This window comes from Diadema antillarum, unplaced genomic scaffold, assembly GCF_040938485.1.
Source record: "Diadema antillarum isolate AM-2024a unplaced genomic scaffold, OU_Dant_1.0 scf00000136, whole genome shotgun sequence".
NCBI classification, from domain to species: domain Eukaryota; kingdom Metazoa; phylum Echinodermata; class Echinoidea; order Diadematoida; family Diadematidae; genus Diadema; species Diadema antillarum.
Window position 1 is genome coordinate 1,264,917 of NW_027271025.1, and position 16,502 is coordinate 1,281,418.

A 16,502-nucleotide genomic window follows, 5' to 3' on the forward strand; every position below is an offset into this window, starting at 1 on the left:
GTTTTTCATAACATCACCATTTTATACATTTATCAGGGTGTCCTCAAATTCAAAGACAAATCAACACTTTTTGTTCATGATTTTTTTGTCGATCTTCCACCCCTCTTTGATTAAAATCTTGTCAATGAATATAAAATTATCCAGGGATATAATGGAAGATGTCGCAATTTATATAACTAGAGTATCAATAAATGTATACAATACAATGCATACAACTTGATGTATGGGTTGGCCCCCTTTTTGAATATTGATTTTGTCGTCTGTCGAGGTGCTCCTGTTTGATGTCGACCTTCAGATTAGAGCTAAAACATAGTGTTTGGAAGAGCTCAAAATTTATCTTCTACTACTGGACAATTATTGGAGAAAATCAATATGTGTTCACATATATTTAGGGACATATGATGAAAATAATAAATGTGGACACAACAGATAGTAATATCAACTTAAAATTTAGATACAAAATTGCTTGGAAAGATGGCAGTTCTACGGGAGGAGTAGAAAATAATGTTTTGAGAAACTTACGTCAAAGGAGACACGCCCATACACACAACTTCATACATTACTGTCATAAGTTAATTCTGACGTTTTCCGCGTTTTAATTAAATTTTTATTAATTAAGTGGGCGTGTCTCCCAGACTACAGTTCAAAGCGCGTAGGTGTTGCTAGGTAACGTTACCTTCGTTGTCTTCTCTGCTCTGGGCATCACGCATTCTGTAGTAATGCCAGGGTGCGTGCATATGTGCTTCTTCTTATGACATCACAAAAGAAGTTTGCTAAAGCTGTCATCCCCCTCAGCCGAATTATGAGCCGAACTGTGATCGGGGGCCCGTTTCATAAAACTTGTTGTCAGTGACAACTGCCACATTTCTATGACAAATTTGCTCTCAGCCAATCAGATGCAAGGATTTCAGTAGCTTGTCACATCTATGACAACTTGTCACTGATGACAAGTTTTATGAAACGGGCCCCTGATCACTGACTACAGTGCTGTTTGCATGCAACAGTAAGCACGTGAGGGATACCGATGGGTCTCAAACTCGCGGAGAAATAAGGCTTGTCTACCTAAGCATGCGAAGACTGAATCCGGCTAACCACGCGGAGGAAACTACCAGATTGGATCAACGGGCTGGAAGGCGGATACAGAGATGCGTTGTGGAGCGCAACAAGGGCACAGTGAGACACGTAAGACACTGATGGCCATCCACTGCACATCCTGACTTAACTCCAGCCGTCTTGATTAAGTCTTGCCGCTAGAAATAGATGGGCCAGGACGAGAGAGTGAGGCTGACGACCCTGCGCAACTCTTCCTCACTTTAATACAATTCACGCGCAAGTCACAACTTCCCTCATTTCACTCACAGAATATAGTGTTACTAGAAGTTGTGGTCGTCTTCGCCAGCGAAGGACGAACATCATCATCATCATCATCACAGTGCTTCGGACTTCTTCGGACTCGGGGAAGTGGGTCACAGCAGGGGGGTTTACACGTACACCAATTAGCGGGATACAAATCTCGAGATTTGCAATCGAGATCGGTATCTCGAGTTTTTTGCACGTGTGGACAGAAAAAACCCGAAAATAAGCATCGCGATAAGCCTTACGTGTCTCACTGTGCCCTATTTCTCGTGCCAGAAGAAAAGGGTGAAAACCCAGAAAAGATCGTCTTAAAGATTGCTCAGAAAATCACCGAAGATGTGAGCGCTGGCGACATCGACATTGCTCATCGAATAGGAAAAGAGGATGATCAGCGGGGGCCACTGCCGATAATCGTGAGATTCACCAACCGACGCTCGCGAAACATGATCTACGACGGCCGAAGAAAGCTACAGCACTTCACCACGAAAGATCTCGGGCTCCACAGCAACTCTAAGGGCAACGGAAGGATCTATGTCAACGAAAAGCTTGTTGCGTCCACCAGGGAGGTGCTGAAGGAAATAAACAGAGCAAGGAGGCTGGCCGGATACAAATACCTGTGGACCCACAACGGGCGAATCTACGTGAAGAAAAACGACGGAGGCGCCATCAGTGTCATCAACAGGAAAGAGGACTTTTCAAAGCTACAGTAAATATACGTATTACCTTTGTTTGTTGTCTACCACTATGATCCTTCCTCTAGGCCTAAATGCTGGATAACAATATTTTTCCTTTTAATCTCTTAACAGATGATGACTTTGTTACTTTATTTCAAAAAGACCAAAATGTACCTGCTAGAAACACCAAGTTTGATAGGACTGCAACTAGAATCTTAGCCGACAATCTAGACGAACTTAACATTGAGTTTAACAGCCACGATGAAGCGTGTCAACTTGCTCGATCGCCATACTTTACAGAAGCTACCCTTAGAGAATATGTACGAACGCTAGAACGAGCTGAATTATTTTGTTTCCATTTGAATATAAGAAGTGCTAATCGAAACTTTGAAAAGCTTCGCTTATTTCTTGATAATATTGATTTGCCCATGTTGCCTATCATAGGCCTCTCTGAAACGTGGTCTGCTGAAACTCCAGCGTCAGGTCCAATTAATGTTCTTGCTGGTTATGATATTGTCATTAACAACAGATCAAATAGACCAGGTGGTGGAGTGGCTATATATGTTCCCCGAATATATGATTACGCTATAAAGGAAGAACTGAAATATATGAATGATGTAATAGAATCATTATTTATTGAAATTTCTGTCTGTAAGGGCAAAAACATTCTGCTTGGAGTTATATACAGACCTCCTCAATCTAATTATGATGATTTTATGAATATCATGAACGATATTTGTCGAAACGGTGCATTCCACAACAAGGATTGCATCATCATGGGTGATTTCAATATAAATTTTTTGTCAAGCAGTAATGCTGCCTGTGATAACTTCCTTGATAACATTTTACAAGCCTCATTTCTGCCTCTTATTTTACACCAACAAGAATTACTGGTCATTCTGCTACTCTTATTGATAACATTTTTGCGAACCTAAAACCTTTTCCAAAATCTGGCATAGTGGTGAGCGATATATCAGACCATTTTATGATATTTTGTCACTTTGATATTGGACCAAGGAGTCATAGTACAATTCGAAGGCATGTATTTCGTCGTAAATTCACCCCTGAAAATATCGCTCTCGTTCAAGAAAAACTTCAATCTGTGGATTGGTCAATTGTGTATGACGCAAATGAAAATATTGACCAAGCATATGATAACTTTCTTTATCTTTTGAATAATTGCCTAGATGCATGCATTCCCTTAAGGAAATGTCGTACACAGGAGTACGAATCCCCAAGCAACCATGGGTTTCCAAAACACTCTTACGCTCAATAAATCGCAAGAGTACTTTATATGTTAATTTTATCAAAAACCGTGACGAAACCTCTCGAATGAAATATATTTCATACAAAAATATTCTTACCAATACACTCAGATTAGCTAAAAAGAAATATTTTGCGGACTAATTTAGTCAATTCAAATGTGATATCAAGAACACTTGGAAAGTAATAAATACCGTTTTGAATAGAGGGAAGGCTGTAAATCCCATTTCTAAAGTTCAAGTTGATAATATTATCATTGAGGACAAGTCTGAAATTGCCGAGATTTTTAACTCATACTTTTCAAAAATAGGTTCAAACTTAGCACAAACTATTACTCCAAGTGATAAATCATTTTACGAATTTCTTTCCTCACCAAACGACCACTCAATTTTTTTCAAGCCAATTGACTGGCAAGAATTAATCAAAATTGTACTTCAGCTCAAAGCAAACAAAGCCCCTGGCTATGATGACATTGGCAATGTCCTTATCAAAGACATTATACATTGTATAGCAGATCCTTTATTGTTTTTATATAACCTTTCACTACAATCTGGTCAAGTACCATCTAAAATGAAACTCGCAAAGGTGACTCCAATATTCAAGAAAGGAGACAAATTATGTATCAGCAACTATCGCCCAATATCTTTGTTAACTTCGTTATCAAAAATCTTAGAGAAAATTGTTCATTCAAGGACAACTACCTTCCTTGAATCTCACAACATCATATCTGACTCCCAATTTGGCTTTAGAGAAAAACATAACACAACTCATGCCATTCCAAGTTTAATAAATACCATATCAGCTTCAATCGAAAAATCCTGTCATACTATCGGTTTGTTCTTAGATTTTTCTAAAGCATTCGATACTATAAATCACGACATTCTGTTATACAAACTTGCGCACTATGGTATTAGAGGTAAGGCTCTGGAATGGTTCGAAAGTTATCTTTCTGGAAGAAAGCAATTTGTTACCATTGATGGATATAATTCGTCTACGGTACCAATCACGTGTGGAGTTCCCCAAGGAAGCCTTCTTGGTCCACTGCTATTCTCTATTTATGTAAATGACATTCGATGTTCTTCGAGTGTTCTCTCTTTTATCATTTTTGCTGATGATTCAAACGTATTCTATACTCACAATGATCCTAATAAGTTAGTAGAAGTTTTAAATGTAGAACTTACACATGTAACAAATTGGATAAAAGCAAATAAATTATCTTTAAATAAACAAAAAACTAATTACATGTTATTCAGTAACTCTGTTAAACAACTTCCTGACCAAGTGATATTTGAAAATTCTGTCATTAAAGAAGTCAAGACTACAAAATTTCTCGGTATTACAATTGACAATAAGCTAACTTGGAATTGTCATATTGATAATATCTGTAAGATACTTTCAAGAAATATTGGCATCATTAATCACGTTAAACGGATTCTCCCCAAGTCAGTGCTTCTTATGTTATATTCAACTCTTATTCTTCCTTACCTTAATTATGGCGTAATGGCATGGGGAAATGCAATACAAACTAAAATGGACAGGGTGCTTCTCTTGCAGAAAAGAGCGATGCGTTTGATATGCAATACCGCTCACACACTGATGTTTTGTTTAAAGAAAACCGTATTCTTAAGATTACCGATTTATATCGTCCTCAGCTGGGTTGTTTTATGTACAATGTAGAAAATAACGCTACTCCTGCTGTATTTAAGGAAATGTTTCGAAAAAATAATGTTATTCATAATTACTCAACAAGATATGCGAATGATTATCATCTTCCTAAAAATAGAACTAGTTTTGCTAACAGAAATTTCATGTTTACTGGTCCTAAGCTTTGGAATTCCTTTGATCGTTCACTAAAACAAGCTCAGAGCTTGAATAGCTTTAAGTATAAGCTCAAAAATGTGTTTCTTGATAAGTATTAATAAACAGCTTTATGGTAATAAAACGTATGTATATTTAAATCAATGTTTTCTAGAAGTACTTTCATTAAGTATACTCGGAAGGTTATCTTCTGTTTCATTCATTATTCTAATGGTACACTGTATATAATGTACACTGTAAACACTTTATACATAAACTTGTGCTTTGTAACATATACATGACTTGTTTGTATATCCACAGTACGGTTCATGTGCCCTTGTAAATAGTGTATATATGGTGTTTTTGTTATTTCACTCAGCCTTATCTTTGATATAATTTTGTCTATAATCTGTAGGGGGACTACATTTAACAAGCAGTGCTTCTAAGTAGTCCCCTCCACATTTGTATATGGTGTTATTCTATCTCAGAATATCACTATATTTTGTATATACATGTAATATACTCTGTATAGTTTTGATATAATGTCCACTATGTGTTATACCCTGTATATTTTATCATATAATGTCCACCATGTGGAATATGAATAAAAATTTCATTTCATTTCGATGCTAATCCCAAGAACTCTTGCGCTAGTTCCTCAATTAACGGGATAAGTACGTTACTGTTGTAGCGTGACACAATATGTACTCTGTTCTATAGCGCCTTGAGTATCTTTTTTTAGGTAGAAATGTGAGCTTTATAAGAGTCTCACTATTCAAATTCGCCCCGCACCGGTACGTGTGAACGGTTGGGATTAGAATCTCGAGTTTTTATATCCCATCATACAATGCGCACATCACAACAGCGAGGCCTCTGCGAAGAGTTCCTTCACCTCTTCAGCCGGGTTCACACGTACAAAATAGCGGGATGACGATCGCGCTCCATATCTCTCGATTGTTTGCAACCGTTCACACGCTCCAAATTAGCGGGATAGCGATCGCGCTCGGAATCTCGAGTTTTTTGCAACCGTTCACACGTACAAAATTATCCCGCTAATTGCCGATCGAGATAACAGCCAAACCTGCAAACTGGGTCACACAGCGCCCTTCTCTATCACTGCCTGCGCGCACTTCCCTTTGTCCATTGTTTTTTGAGCGTCAGTGGTGTGGTTCGCGCGCAGTTGTTGTGGTGCGCCAAAGAGGTGAAAGAGGTGAAGTATGATGGGATATAAAAACTTGAGATTCTAATCTTGACCGTTCACACTTACCGGTGCGGGGCAAATTATCCCGTTAACTGAGGAACTAGCGCAAGATTTCTTGGGATTATCATCGCGATGCCTATCGCGCTAATTTTCGGGTTTTTCTGTCCACACGTGCAAAAAACTCGAGACACCGATCGCGATGCAAATCTCGAGATTTACATCCCGCTAATTGGTGTACGTGTGAACCCCCCTTTTGGCGCACCACAACAACAGCGCGCGAACCACACCACTGACGCGCATAAAAAACAATGGACAAAGGGAAGTGCGCGTGCAGTGATAGAGAAGGGCGCTGTGTGACCCAGTTTACCAGGCTTTGCTGTTATCTCGATCGGCAATTAGCGGGATAATTCTGTACGTGTGGACGCTTGCAAAAAGTCTCGAGATATGGAGCGCGATCGTCATCCCGCTATTTTGTACGTGTGAACCCGGCTAACGTAGGTCTCTATTTGACTAAACCACCGGGACCATGTGCCGTCAAAGCTCCACGTTCTCCACACTAGAATATTAAGATTTTCAAATAATTAGTAATTAAGAAAAGCACAAAACAACTAATAAAAAGTCTATTGTGTGTGATATCTGTCACCTCTTCTTCACTGCCATTTATTTTGTCGTTACCGATGAGTGGTATGCACCTTCATAGACTTAGTAAACAGTAAATGCACACACGCTGAACGAGACGTGACTGGTACCCGGATTTAGCCGTTTAGATTCCCCTCTATCTTGATTTTTTGTTACTTTTTTTATTGAAAATTTTCTTAGAATGCCACTGGAAGTGAGCACCATATCTTTGAATTTCAATTCTAAAAATGAAAAAGCTCCTTCATGTGGCAGCTCCCTCATGTGGCCACTCCCTCATGTGGCCATACCCTCTCCCGTTTTCCACAGTGGTACAGACAAAACGGACCAGCAGAAAAGGAGGTGACAGAATGGCAATTTAGCCGACACATTGTCCTTCATAATTTATTTTTCTTTAAAATGTTTAAACATTTGCATCAAATCATTGAATTTTTAAAGATAAATAAATAGATAAACAAGGAAACAATATAAGATCTCCCTTGTATGGGAGGGGATACCTCCTCACTATGAGTTGGAATAGGGGTTGTCCAAGGTGTTGATTTGTGACCACATCTCTAAATCCATACACAGGACGCAATCCACCTATGTGGACGATACGTTTGTCATCCTGGAAAAAGAGAGTACTCCCTTCAGCTACATCAGCTCCTGGGATCATGCACATTTCTTCACGCAAGAAACATGCAAGGATGAGAAACTATCATTCGTAAATGTGGAAGTCAACGTCGAAGCTGATGGTGCCCTCTCCACTTCAGTTCACAGAAAGCCAACCCTAAATTTCCAATCATATCACCCCTTGGTTCATAAATTTGTTGTCATCAGAACCCTCTTCCACAGGGCAGACACAATAGTCCACTGTTTTTCAGAGGTCACAAAGAAGAAGACTAATATCAAAAACGCATTGGCCGGATGTGAGTAGTCTGAGTAGGTATACGATTCTCGAAGGCTGATACCTCCGAGGCAACCTAGCAAAAGAAAAAATAGAAATGTCCCCATGGCAACTGGTATGCCTCCGCCATAATGCATGGTTCTCCCAGTAGGTCTATAGTACGTCTTGAATGTGAGTGACAACAGTTTCACATATAATTGGCAAGAAATTATGTTTATCACTAATGTGTTGAGTGCTCACTTTCCTTGAATTAGGTTTCATTGGATGAATGGCTATATTGTTTAAGAGAACAGGTTTTGGGGGGTTTAGGCCCCATAAGGATTTTTACTTGACCTTTGTCCCTTTTATAAGTTCATGCAAACCGTAATCTCCAAGGTATGGAGAAAAGGTGTAATTTTGGCATTAAATAGTAAAATTTTAGCATCTAAACCTGGCCTTTGACCCTTTACCTTTGATCCATCACCCTAAAATTCCCAAGAGAATCACTGTCAGGCAGTACATGCTTAAACATATAATACTAAGTGTCGTGATGATATCTTGAGCCACTTCCAAGATATGGAGGAACTAAGACAAATTTAGCATTTTCTTATGACCTTCGCGACCTTCTGGCTAAAACATTCCCAGAGAATCTCTATTGGCTAATACATAATTGTATACACTAAATTTCAAGAAAATACCTTTAGGCATTGCATAGATATGAGGGAAATCATGAAATTTTGAGGAGTTGACCTTAACCATTGATCCATGATCCCAAAATTCTCAAGGTAATCACTGTCAGGCAGTACATGCATAAAATATACTGAGTTCCATGGAGATACCTTGAACCATTTCCGAGACATGAAGAAAAAAGTAAAATTTTAGTTTTTTCACTTGACCTTTGACTTTTGAACTTTGGCCTCATGACCCGAAACTTTCACGAGAGAATCTTTATCAGATAATACATGTATACACTAAGTTTCAAGAAAATACCTGTAGGCATTGCTTAGATATGGGGTAAATAGTGAAATATTGAGCATTTGACCCGTGACCTTTGGCCTTAAGCATGTGCACCAAAAGTTGATAGGCACAACTTCGTCCACTCATACATATACATACCGAGTTTCATTGGGATATCTCAAACGATTGCTTCGTTACGCTGTCCACAAAATTGATTACGGACGGAATTAGAAAGGACGGACGGACAACCCGAAAATATTGCCTCCGGCGACACTTCATGGCGGAGGCATAAAAAAAAAACACGCATAAAACACACGGTGTATGGGGACAAAAAGTCACCATCACCATCCTGTATGTGTAGGCCCTACGATCTATCAAACAAGATCAAGAGATTATTCCAGAAACGGGGCATCACCAGTGCCTTCAAACCGTACAACACATTGGGACAGAAATTGGTACATGTCAAGGACCGAGTCCCAAAAGAAAAGCAGAGGAATCTGGTCTTCCGCATTCGATGTTCCCAGTAGGTGGGACTGCAACGATTTCTGTATGGGGGAGACTCAACAATCACTGCGAGCCCGCATGAACAAACATCGAAGGCCCAGCAGTTCTGACAGTATCCCGGATTAATCAGCGGTCTACACGCATATCAACTCAAGCAAACACGCTTTCAACACCAAAGAGGAGATCATTCTGGATAAAGAATCCAAATGGTTTGAAAGGAAGCTATCTGGGCCGGGTATCTGGGAACGAGTGGAGAGACCCGCACTCAACAAGAAAGGAGGTCTCTTCTTCAATTTGTCACATACGTGGGACCGGGCAATTCGCAGGACTCCAAAGCCGTGTTTCGCACGTGTCCAGCGAGCCCCAGCTCTGCACAATCTTGCACGACATAAGGGCTGTTTTATCATTCGCCCGAAGAAGTAAATTGATAATTAGCGAAACATCGCAACAAGTAAGTTTAATCCCAGTTTCTTGATTCAAATAATTATTGATGTTTTGCCAGTGTGGCCGCGGCTTATGTGCCATGTATTCGGTGTTACAAAAACATTTCCCACTTTTGATCCTTAACCCTTTCTGTGCCAATTAGTCAAGTGTGCACAAATTTGACACAGACCTATAATGAGCAGGTAATATGATGTGGCACGCATAGAGTTAATACTTTGAAATGTGTATATCAGACATTTACATTGAAATGAGCAATAGCTGAATGGTGTACAATTTTGTTGGAGGTAATTTAAAAATAAAAGCATGATTCAGTTTCATTCAATTCAAGATTGATTATTAAGTTAGGGTTCAGATTTTGCTCTATTTCCAACCCTCTGTATAAAACTTTAACTTTGCACAGGGGGTCAGTTGATGTTTATTGGAGTGTGTGGTTAACACCCATACAAAGATCCTAGACAATGGTCGGGGTTTGAATGCTTTATTTTATTTATAGGAATTCCACTATCACAGCTAGTCTTTATTTGGTTAACCTGATCGATGAAGTGTATGTAAGCACATGAAAACATGTGCTTACTTATTTCAGGTACATGCATTTCACCCTTTATTACCATGAATTCAGGCTACCAGCGCCCAGGGCAATAATGTAACCATTAATAAAGCATTGAATGTGCCTTGGACCAACAGACCAGAAACCTAGACCCCGTTTACAGTGAGCAAAAAGGCCGGGCTCGCCTTCATTTCAGTGTAAACGCGCAAAAGGCCAAATGCGGGGCCAAAATTGGCCGCGCATAGTGCTTGGCAACAATCTGGAGGTGGTCTCGGCCGCGGACGGGCCGCGGCCGAGCACGGCCTTTTCTCAGTGTATACGCAAACTGGGCCAAATGCGGTACCAAATTTAGTCTGGCTTCCAGACCCTCTGCCCGTACTATTTCGCTATTCAGGATATTAACCCTTTCAACGTCGAAAACTAGTATAGTTGAAGGTGGTTTTGTCCTGCAAAGGATTTTTCCTTCGGCAAAGGCCTTTGCCGAACGGCGACTTCGTCGCCACGGAATCCAGTTGGCAAAGGGTCTGGAAACCAGACTATACCAAACAGTGCGTTTGTTTACAAGCAGAGCGCCACTACGACAAAATATTGAAAGGTTTGAATTAAAAGCCCGGGCCGCGCAGCCCGGCATAGTCTAGCCGGCGACGTATTTTTAGCCTGAAACAGTCCTTGATCGCCAGTTAATGGAGGGCGCGACTTCGGAGAGCTGCCAGCCGGTGTGGTTGTCGACTAAAAATACGTCTATTAAGAAACCTCCGGCTAAAGGCGTGGAACCGGGCGTGGCAAGACAGTTGTCAGTCTTCAATATCTAAGTTTCATTGGCTGAGCACCAATGTCAATCAAAATACATTGCAGAGTCCAACGGAACTCTGTAGTCTACTCTCCTAGGTATGATACAGATTGTCTTTCAGTGAAAAAAGTGAGAAATGTTTTTTTGTAATACCTTGTATTTTATACCATGACTATATCTAAAAGAATTCTAAATTTTTTTCTTAAAATTACTCAGATACGTCTACACACACACAAAGAAAAAATCAAAGCAAAGGTTCTGCCAGTGACAAATCTTTCATTTCTGTAGGCCTGCTGGTAAAGTGCTTGTAGCTGTGTTCAGACGGAGGCAGTTTTGATCGGAGTAACTTCGAAGGAAGGGTCGGAGGAAGCTTGGTCGGAGTAACTTCGGAGGAAAGGTCGGAGTAGTGCCCGTCTGAACATGGTCGTGGTAACTTCCTCCGATTGGAGGAACTTACCACGACCTCTTCCTCCGAACGAGATACTCCTGAGTTTTCTCAGGAGTATCTCGCTACCACGACTAGCCGGTCGGAGTAAATTGCCCGTGCGGACAAGCCTTCGGAGTATCTATGAACTTACATGCCGTACGACCTAGGTAAAACTTCCTGGGTCACATCGCAATGTTGACATTTTGCGACTACACGTGTGGGTGTAGTGCAATTCTAACGTAGTCGATCGCGACGAAGAAGCTAGCGCTCATGCAGAAATTTCCATCAACAAGAATGGAGAAGACAAATGCCACTGGTAAAAAACAATCGCATGGTCGACGTGCGCGGCGCTACCACTTCCGGAAGTTACACCGACCCTCGCACATAAATTGGTCGGAGTTTCTTCCCACGACCGTCGTGTGGACACAAGAGTCGTGGTAAGATGTGCATTAATTTTAATTTTAATTGCCGTGCCATAAATTTTTACTCTGACTAGAAATACGTCTGAACATGGCTTCCGCCACTCAAAAATTGGCATTATTTGAAGCATGTGCCAAACTGGATCTGCCGTGCAGATAGGAAGACAATTGACTCTTGTCTCATTGCATAATCACCAGCCATTTTCTAAGGAAGATATGTCTTTATGATGATAATTACATTTCGCTATCCCTTCTTACAAAAGATAGGTTATATAGCCATGTTCAGACATATTTCTAGTCGGAGTAAAATTTTTTGGCGCGGCAATCAAAATTTGTTCTTATCTTACCACAACCCTGTGTCCACACGACGGTCGTGGGAAGAAACTCCGACCAATAATTAATTTACCACGGCCTTCGCGGGGATCACCGTGGAGGGTTCACACCTGTAAATAAAATGGAATGTCCCAGACCCCTTCACAAATTCGTGCTAAAGACACCAAAATAAATGAAGAAAAAAATTAATTAAAAAATATTAATGCAGTTTGGCAAAAAAATAAATAGCTGCAGATATTGAGCATGAATTCCTCTATTTTGGTTTGAAGATAAAAGCTGTTCTCTTGGAATTTGAAGGGACTATATTTCATTGGGTGCATGTGCGGAAAATAGGTGATTTTTTTTTAGTGAAAAGAACTCGTAGTCTAGCTTTGCGGACCCTTGGACAGAGTTTGAGCTGAAGAACCTGCCTTGGAAAGTTGATGGATGACAGGGTATAGCTCACTTATCCAGGTTAGTGAAGATGAAACACCTCATTTCTTCCAGCTATTTTACAGAACTTTTTGAAATTTGAATTTTAACACACGTCTCTATGGGGAATTATTTACCCGTGTGAGCCCTGGAGGGTCAGTGTAACTTCCGGAAGTGGTAGCGCCGCGCACGTCGACCGTACGATTGTTTTTTTTTTTAACCAGCGGCATTTGTCTTCGCCATACTTGTTGATGAGAATTTCTGAGCGCTATAATACTTGTATTCCATAGCTTCTTCGTCGCGATCGGCTAGGTTAGAATTGTACTGCACGTGTACTCGCAAAATGTCAACATTGCGATTTGACCCCGGAAGTTTTATCTAGTGTCGCAAGGTATGTAAGTTCATAGATACTCCGAGGGCTTGTCCACACGGGCAAGTTACTCCGACCGGCTAGTCGTGGTAGCGAGATAGTCCTGAGAAAACTCAGGAGTCAGGGTCGGAGGAAGAGGTCGTGGTAAGTTCCTCCGAGCGGAGGAAGTTACCACGACCTTGTTCAGACGGGCACTACTCCGACCTTCCCTCCGAAGTTACTCCAACCAAGCTTCCTCCGACCCTTCCTCCGAAGTTACTCCGACCAAAACCGCCCTCGTCTGAACACAGCTATATAATGGTAAACGGGGATACGCCAACAGAAATTGGACCCCCCAAAAAATTATGAAAATAAAAATGAAAATATCTCGACTGGGGATGCCCGGGCACTAATCTGATTATCTATCAATAAAGAATTACATATACGCTTGGAGATTATTCCATATCACTTTTATTTGTGGGAATGAAGTGGAAAAGTGATAAAACCGGCTTTCCAGGATGGAACAGTTTTAAGCACTTTCACATGATACAGCTCTGATTTACACTTTTGCAAGAATTTCTGGACGGGATTGACTTTTTTCATATGCTTTATCATTAAGTGAGATTTCATTTCATTTAACGAATAAACTAGCAAAAAAAAATCTTCAGATTGCTTAGCAAGACGACGGTATCGAACATCGATCATCAAAGGCACAATACACCTGTGGAATTCTTTTGTACATCAATAGAAAAGTGACGACTGTTTGAATAATTACAGCCAGTTGGAACTCCAACTCTTAAACCTCCTTGGAATAACGCAACGGACGTCATTCAACAGTCATTTTGCTCGCTGTTTTGCTATGAAAGCGAAGGTACAAGTAGGCAGCCAGAGGAGCTACCAGATTCAGAACTTCGAGATTTTTCACGTGGGAGGTTTGACTACTAGCTGGTAATGGGTACTACTGTAGTAGCAAGTCTTCGGCTAGTGGGTGCTGAGCTCACAGAACTCGAGCTCCACGACCTAATATTGCAGCTAATTCCGTACAGGCGCCCTCTTTTGGGGCAATTATTGGGCAAAAAGCCATACACGCTAGCAACAAAATATCAGTGCACATTATCAGTTTGGAGTATTTTTAAGATGTTCAAGCACTTTGACTGGCGTCAGGCGATATCAAATAAGTGCTATGTTTCAACATATACCACGAACTAATTACATGTAGTCGGTAAAGTGTTAAGATTTGTCGTTTGTTTTTACATAGTGTTTCTATAAAAAAAAAACCAAGGCTGTTAACAGATTAGTCGGTTAGTCTTGGGACAGTTTCGTCGACTGAAATTCAACACTTGGTCTTATTACCAAGGGGTAGTTTATGTGTGATCTGTTTTCAGTCAAATGTCACTTTATTTCACCTTTAGTCTTTATTCAATAAAACATAACATGCGTAACCATAGATATGTTTCTAAAACACTGAACATGCTACGTCATGTCACATCTGCTTGGCACAGATTTAGGGCAATGGAAGATACATATAGTTCATAAAACAGATATTTCCTAATGACCAGGAATTGCAACAAATATGTTTCAAGTTAAAAGGGATGGTACAGTATTGGTGGAGATGAGGATCGGGCCTATAACTTTTTTGCGAGATACCAAGAAACCACTTAGGAAATGAGAGCATACCATTGTAAGAGGAATTCAAAGTTTATTAGATGAAAATCGGTTTTGGAATGGCTAAGACATGCAAAAGCAAAGTAAATCAAAGCGATTCTTATTAAAGGTGGGTCCCGCATTTTATCAAAATTACTCTGTGTTGGATATTTCAGCCATTTCAAAACCAATTTTCATCAAAAAATAATCGAATCCCTCTTGGAATTACATGCCCTTCTTATTTCATAAGAGGTTTCTCATTACCTCACCAGAAAATGTTAGAAATCTGAAGTTAGGTCTCAACCAAAACTGTACGATCCCTTTAATTGAATCTTACAATCTGAATACACAATACATTGGTATCGTAATCATGTTCATTAAAACTAAATGTGAAAGGAACTGTAGACTAGTACCAACCAAATCACAAATTGTTCAGGCAGGAATGCGGCCTTGCTCAAGTCATTCAACGTTTCCTGAGTTATTTTTTTTTTCTCTCTCTCTTCCTCTCTCTGGCATTCACGTTATGCGGGGAATTGTGTGTAACCACATTTCATTTTCTCCATCTATCAAACCATGGAGCTACATTTTGTCCGGCCTTATGTCAAGCCATATTACTTTTAAAAAAAGATTTTCTGATATCACGAATTCCCTTTCGTGATATCAAAAATTCGAATTTCTGATATCACAAATTCAATTTTTGATATCACAAATACCCATTGGTTTATCACGTAAAACCAATTTTTGATATCACGAAATCGAATTAGTGATATCACAAATTCAATTCGTGATATCACGAATTCAATTAGAGATATCACGAATTCACATTCTTGATATCAAGAAATACATTTTGTGATATCACTAATTCCAATTTGTGATATCATTAATTTACATGGAATTTCAGCACATATCTTTCGCAAAGAAATAATCTGATTTCGAGCATTAGATTTGCGCTGAAATTCAACCGTAAATTCTAGCGTTAGTTGAGGGCAGAAATACACAGGGAATTCGAGCTTTAGTTCAGTGCAGAAAACCAACTTGAATTTGAGCGTTAGTTGAGCGCAGAAATACAAAGTGAATTCGAGCATTAGTTTTGCGCTGAAATTCAACTGTGAATTCGAGCGTTAGTTGAGCGCAGAAATACACAGGGAATTCGAGCATTAGTTTTGCGCTGAAATTCAGCTGTGAATTCGAGCGTTAGTTGAGCGCAGAAACACACAGGGAATTCGAGCATTAGTTTTGCGCTGAAATTCAGCTGTGAATTCGAGCGTTAGTTGAGCGCAGAAATACACAGCGAATTCGAGCATTAGTTTTGCGCTGAAATTCAACTGTGAATTCGAGCGTTAGTTGAGCGCAGAAATACACAAGGAATTCGAGCATTAGTTTTGCGCTGAAATTCAACTGTGAATTCGAGCGTTAGTTGAGCGCAGAAATACACTGTGAATTCGAGCATTAGTTTAGCGCAGATATTCCTATGGAATTTCAGGTGTTATCTTTACATAGTATATAACGATAGTTACAAAAAACCCTAAATGAAGAGTTTTGGCAACTCGTCTTCATTTAAAGTGATTAGGAATTGGTTTTAAAAGAATCGATGAAAATAAATCGTTTAGCAACATATCTAAAATGCCATTATTGATATGTTGTCAATTACTTCAAAGTCATTATTATATTCTTATTTTTCTCCATTTCTCGCCACTGATTTGGCAGAGACTGGTTGACTTACAACTTTTGTTTGCGTTTCTCTTTACTCTGTCATGTGAAAGATACTCTCTCCCGACCTCCCCCTGTTACTCCTCCGAGTTAATAAGAGAGATTTCTCATTGCGCAGATTAACAAAATTGAAGTCCTTCGTACCACTGCTTTTTTCTTACTACAAATTCTAACT

General features: G+C 39.9%; 1 protein-coding gene across 1 annotated transcript in view; it reads left to right on the top strand.

Moving 5' to 3' along the window:
* Nucleotides 1-1,068: 1,068 nt before the first annotated feature.
* Nucleotides 1,069-16,502, top strand: part of LOC139720997 (ABC transporter G family member 23-like) — a 105,479-nt gene continuing 90,045 nt past the window's right edge. Inside the window, exons 1-3 of the mRNA XM_071632328.1 lie at nt 1,069-1,173; nt 1,566-2,062; nt 7,498-7,661. Coding sequence (XP_071488429.1) covers nt 1,069-1,173; nt 1,566-2,062; nt 7,498-7,661 — 766 coding nt within the window. The remainder of the gene's footprint in view (nt 1,174-1,565; nt 2,063-7,497; nt 7,662-16,502) is intronic.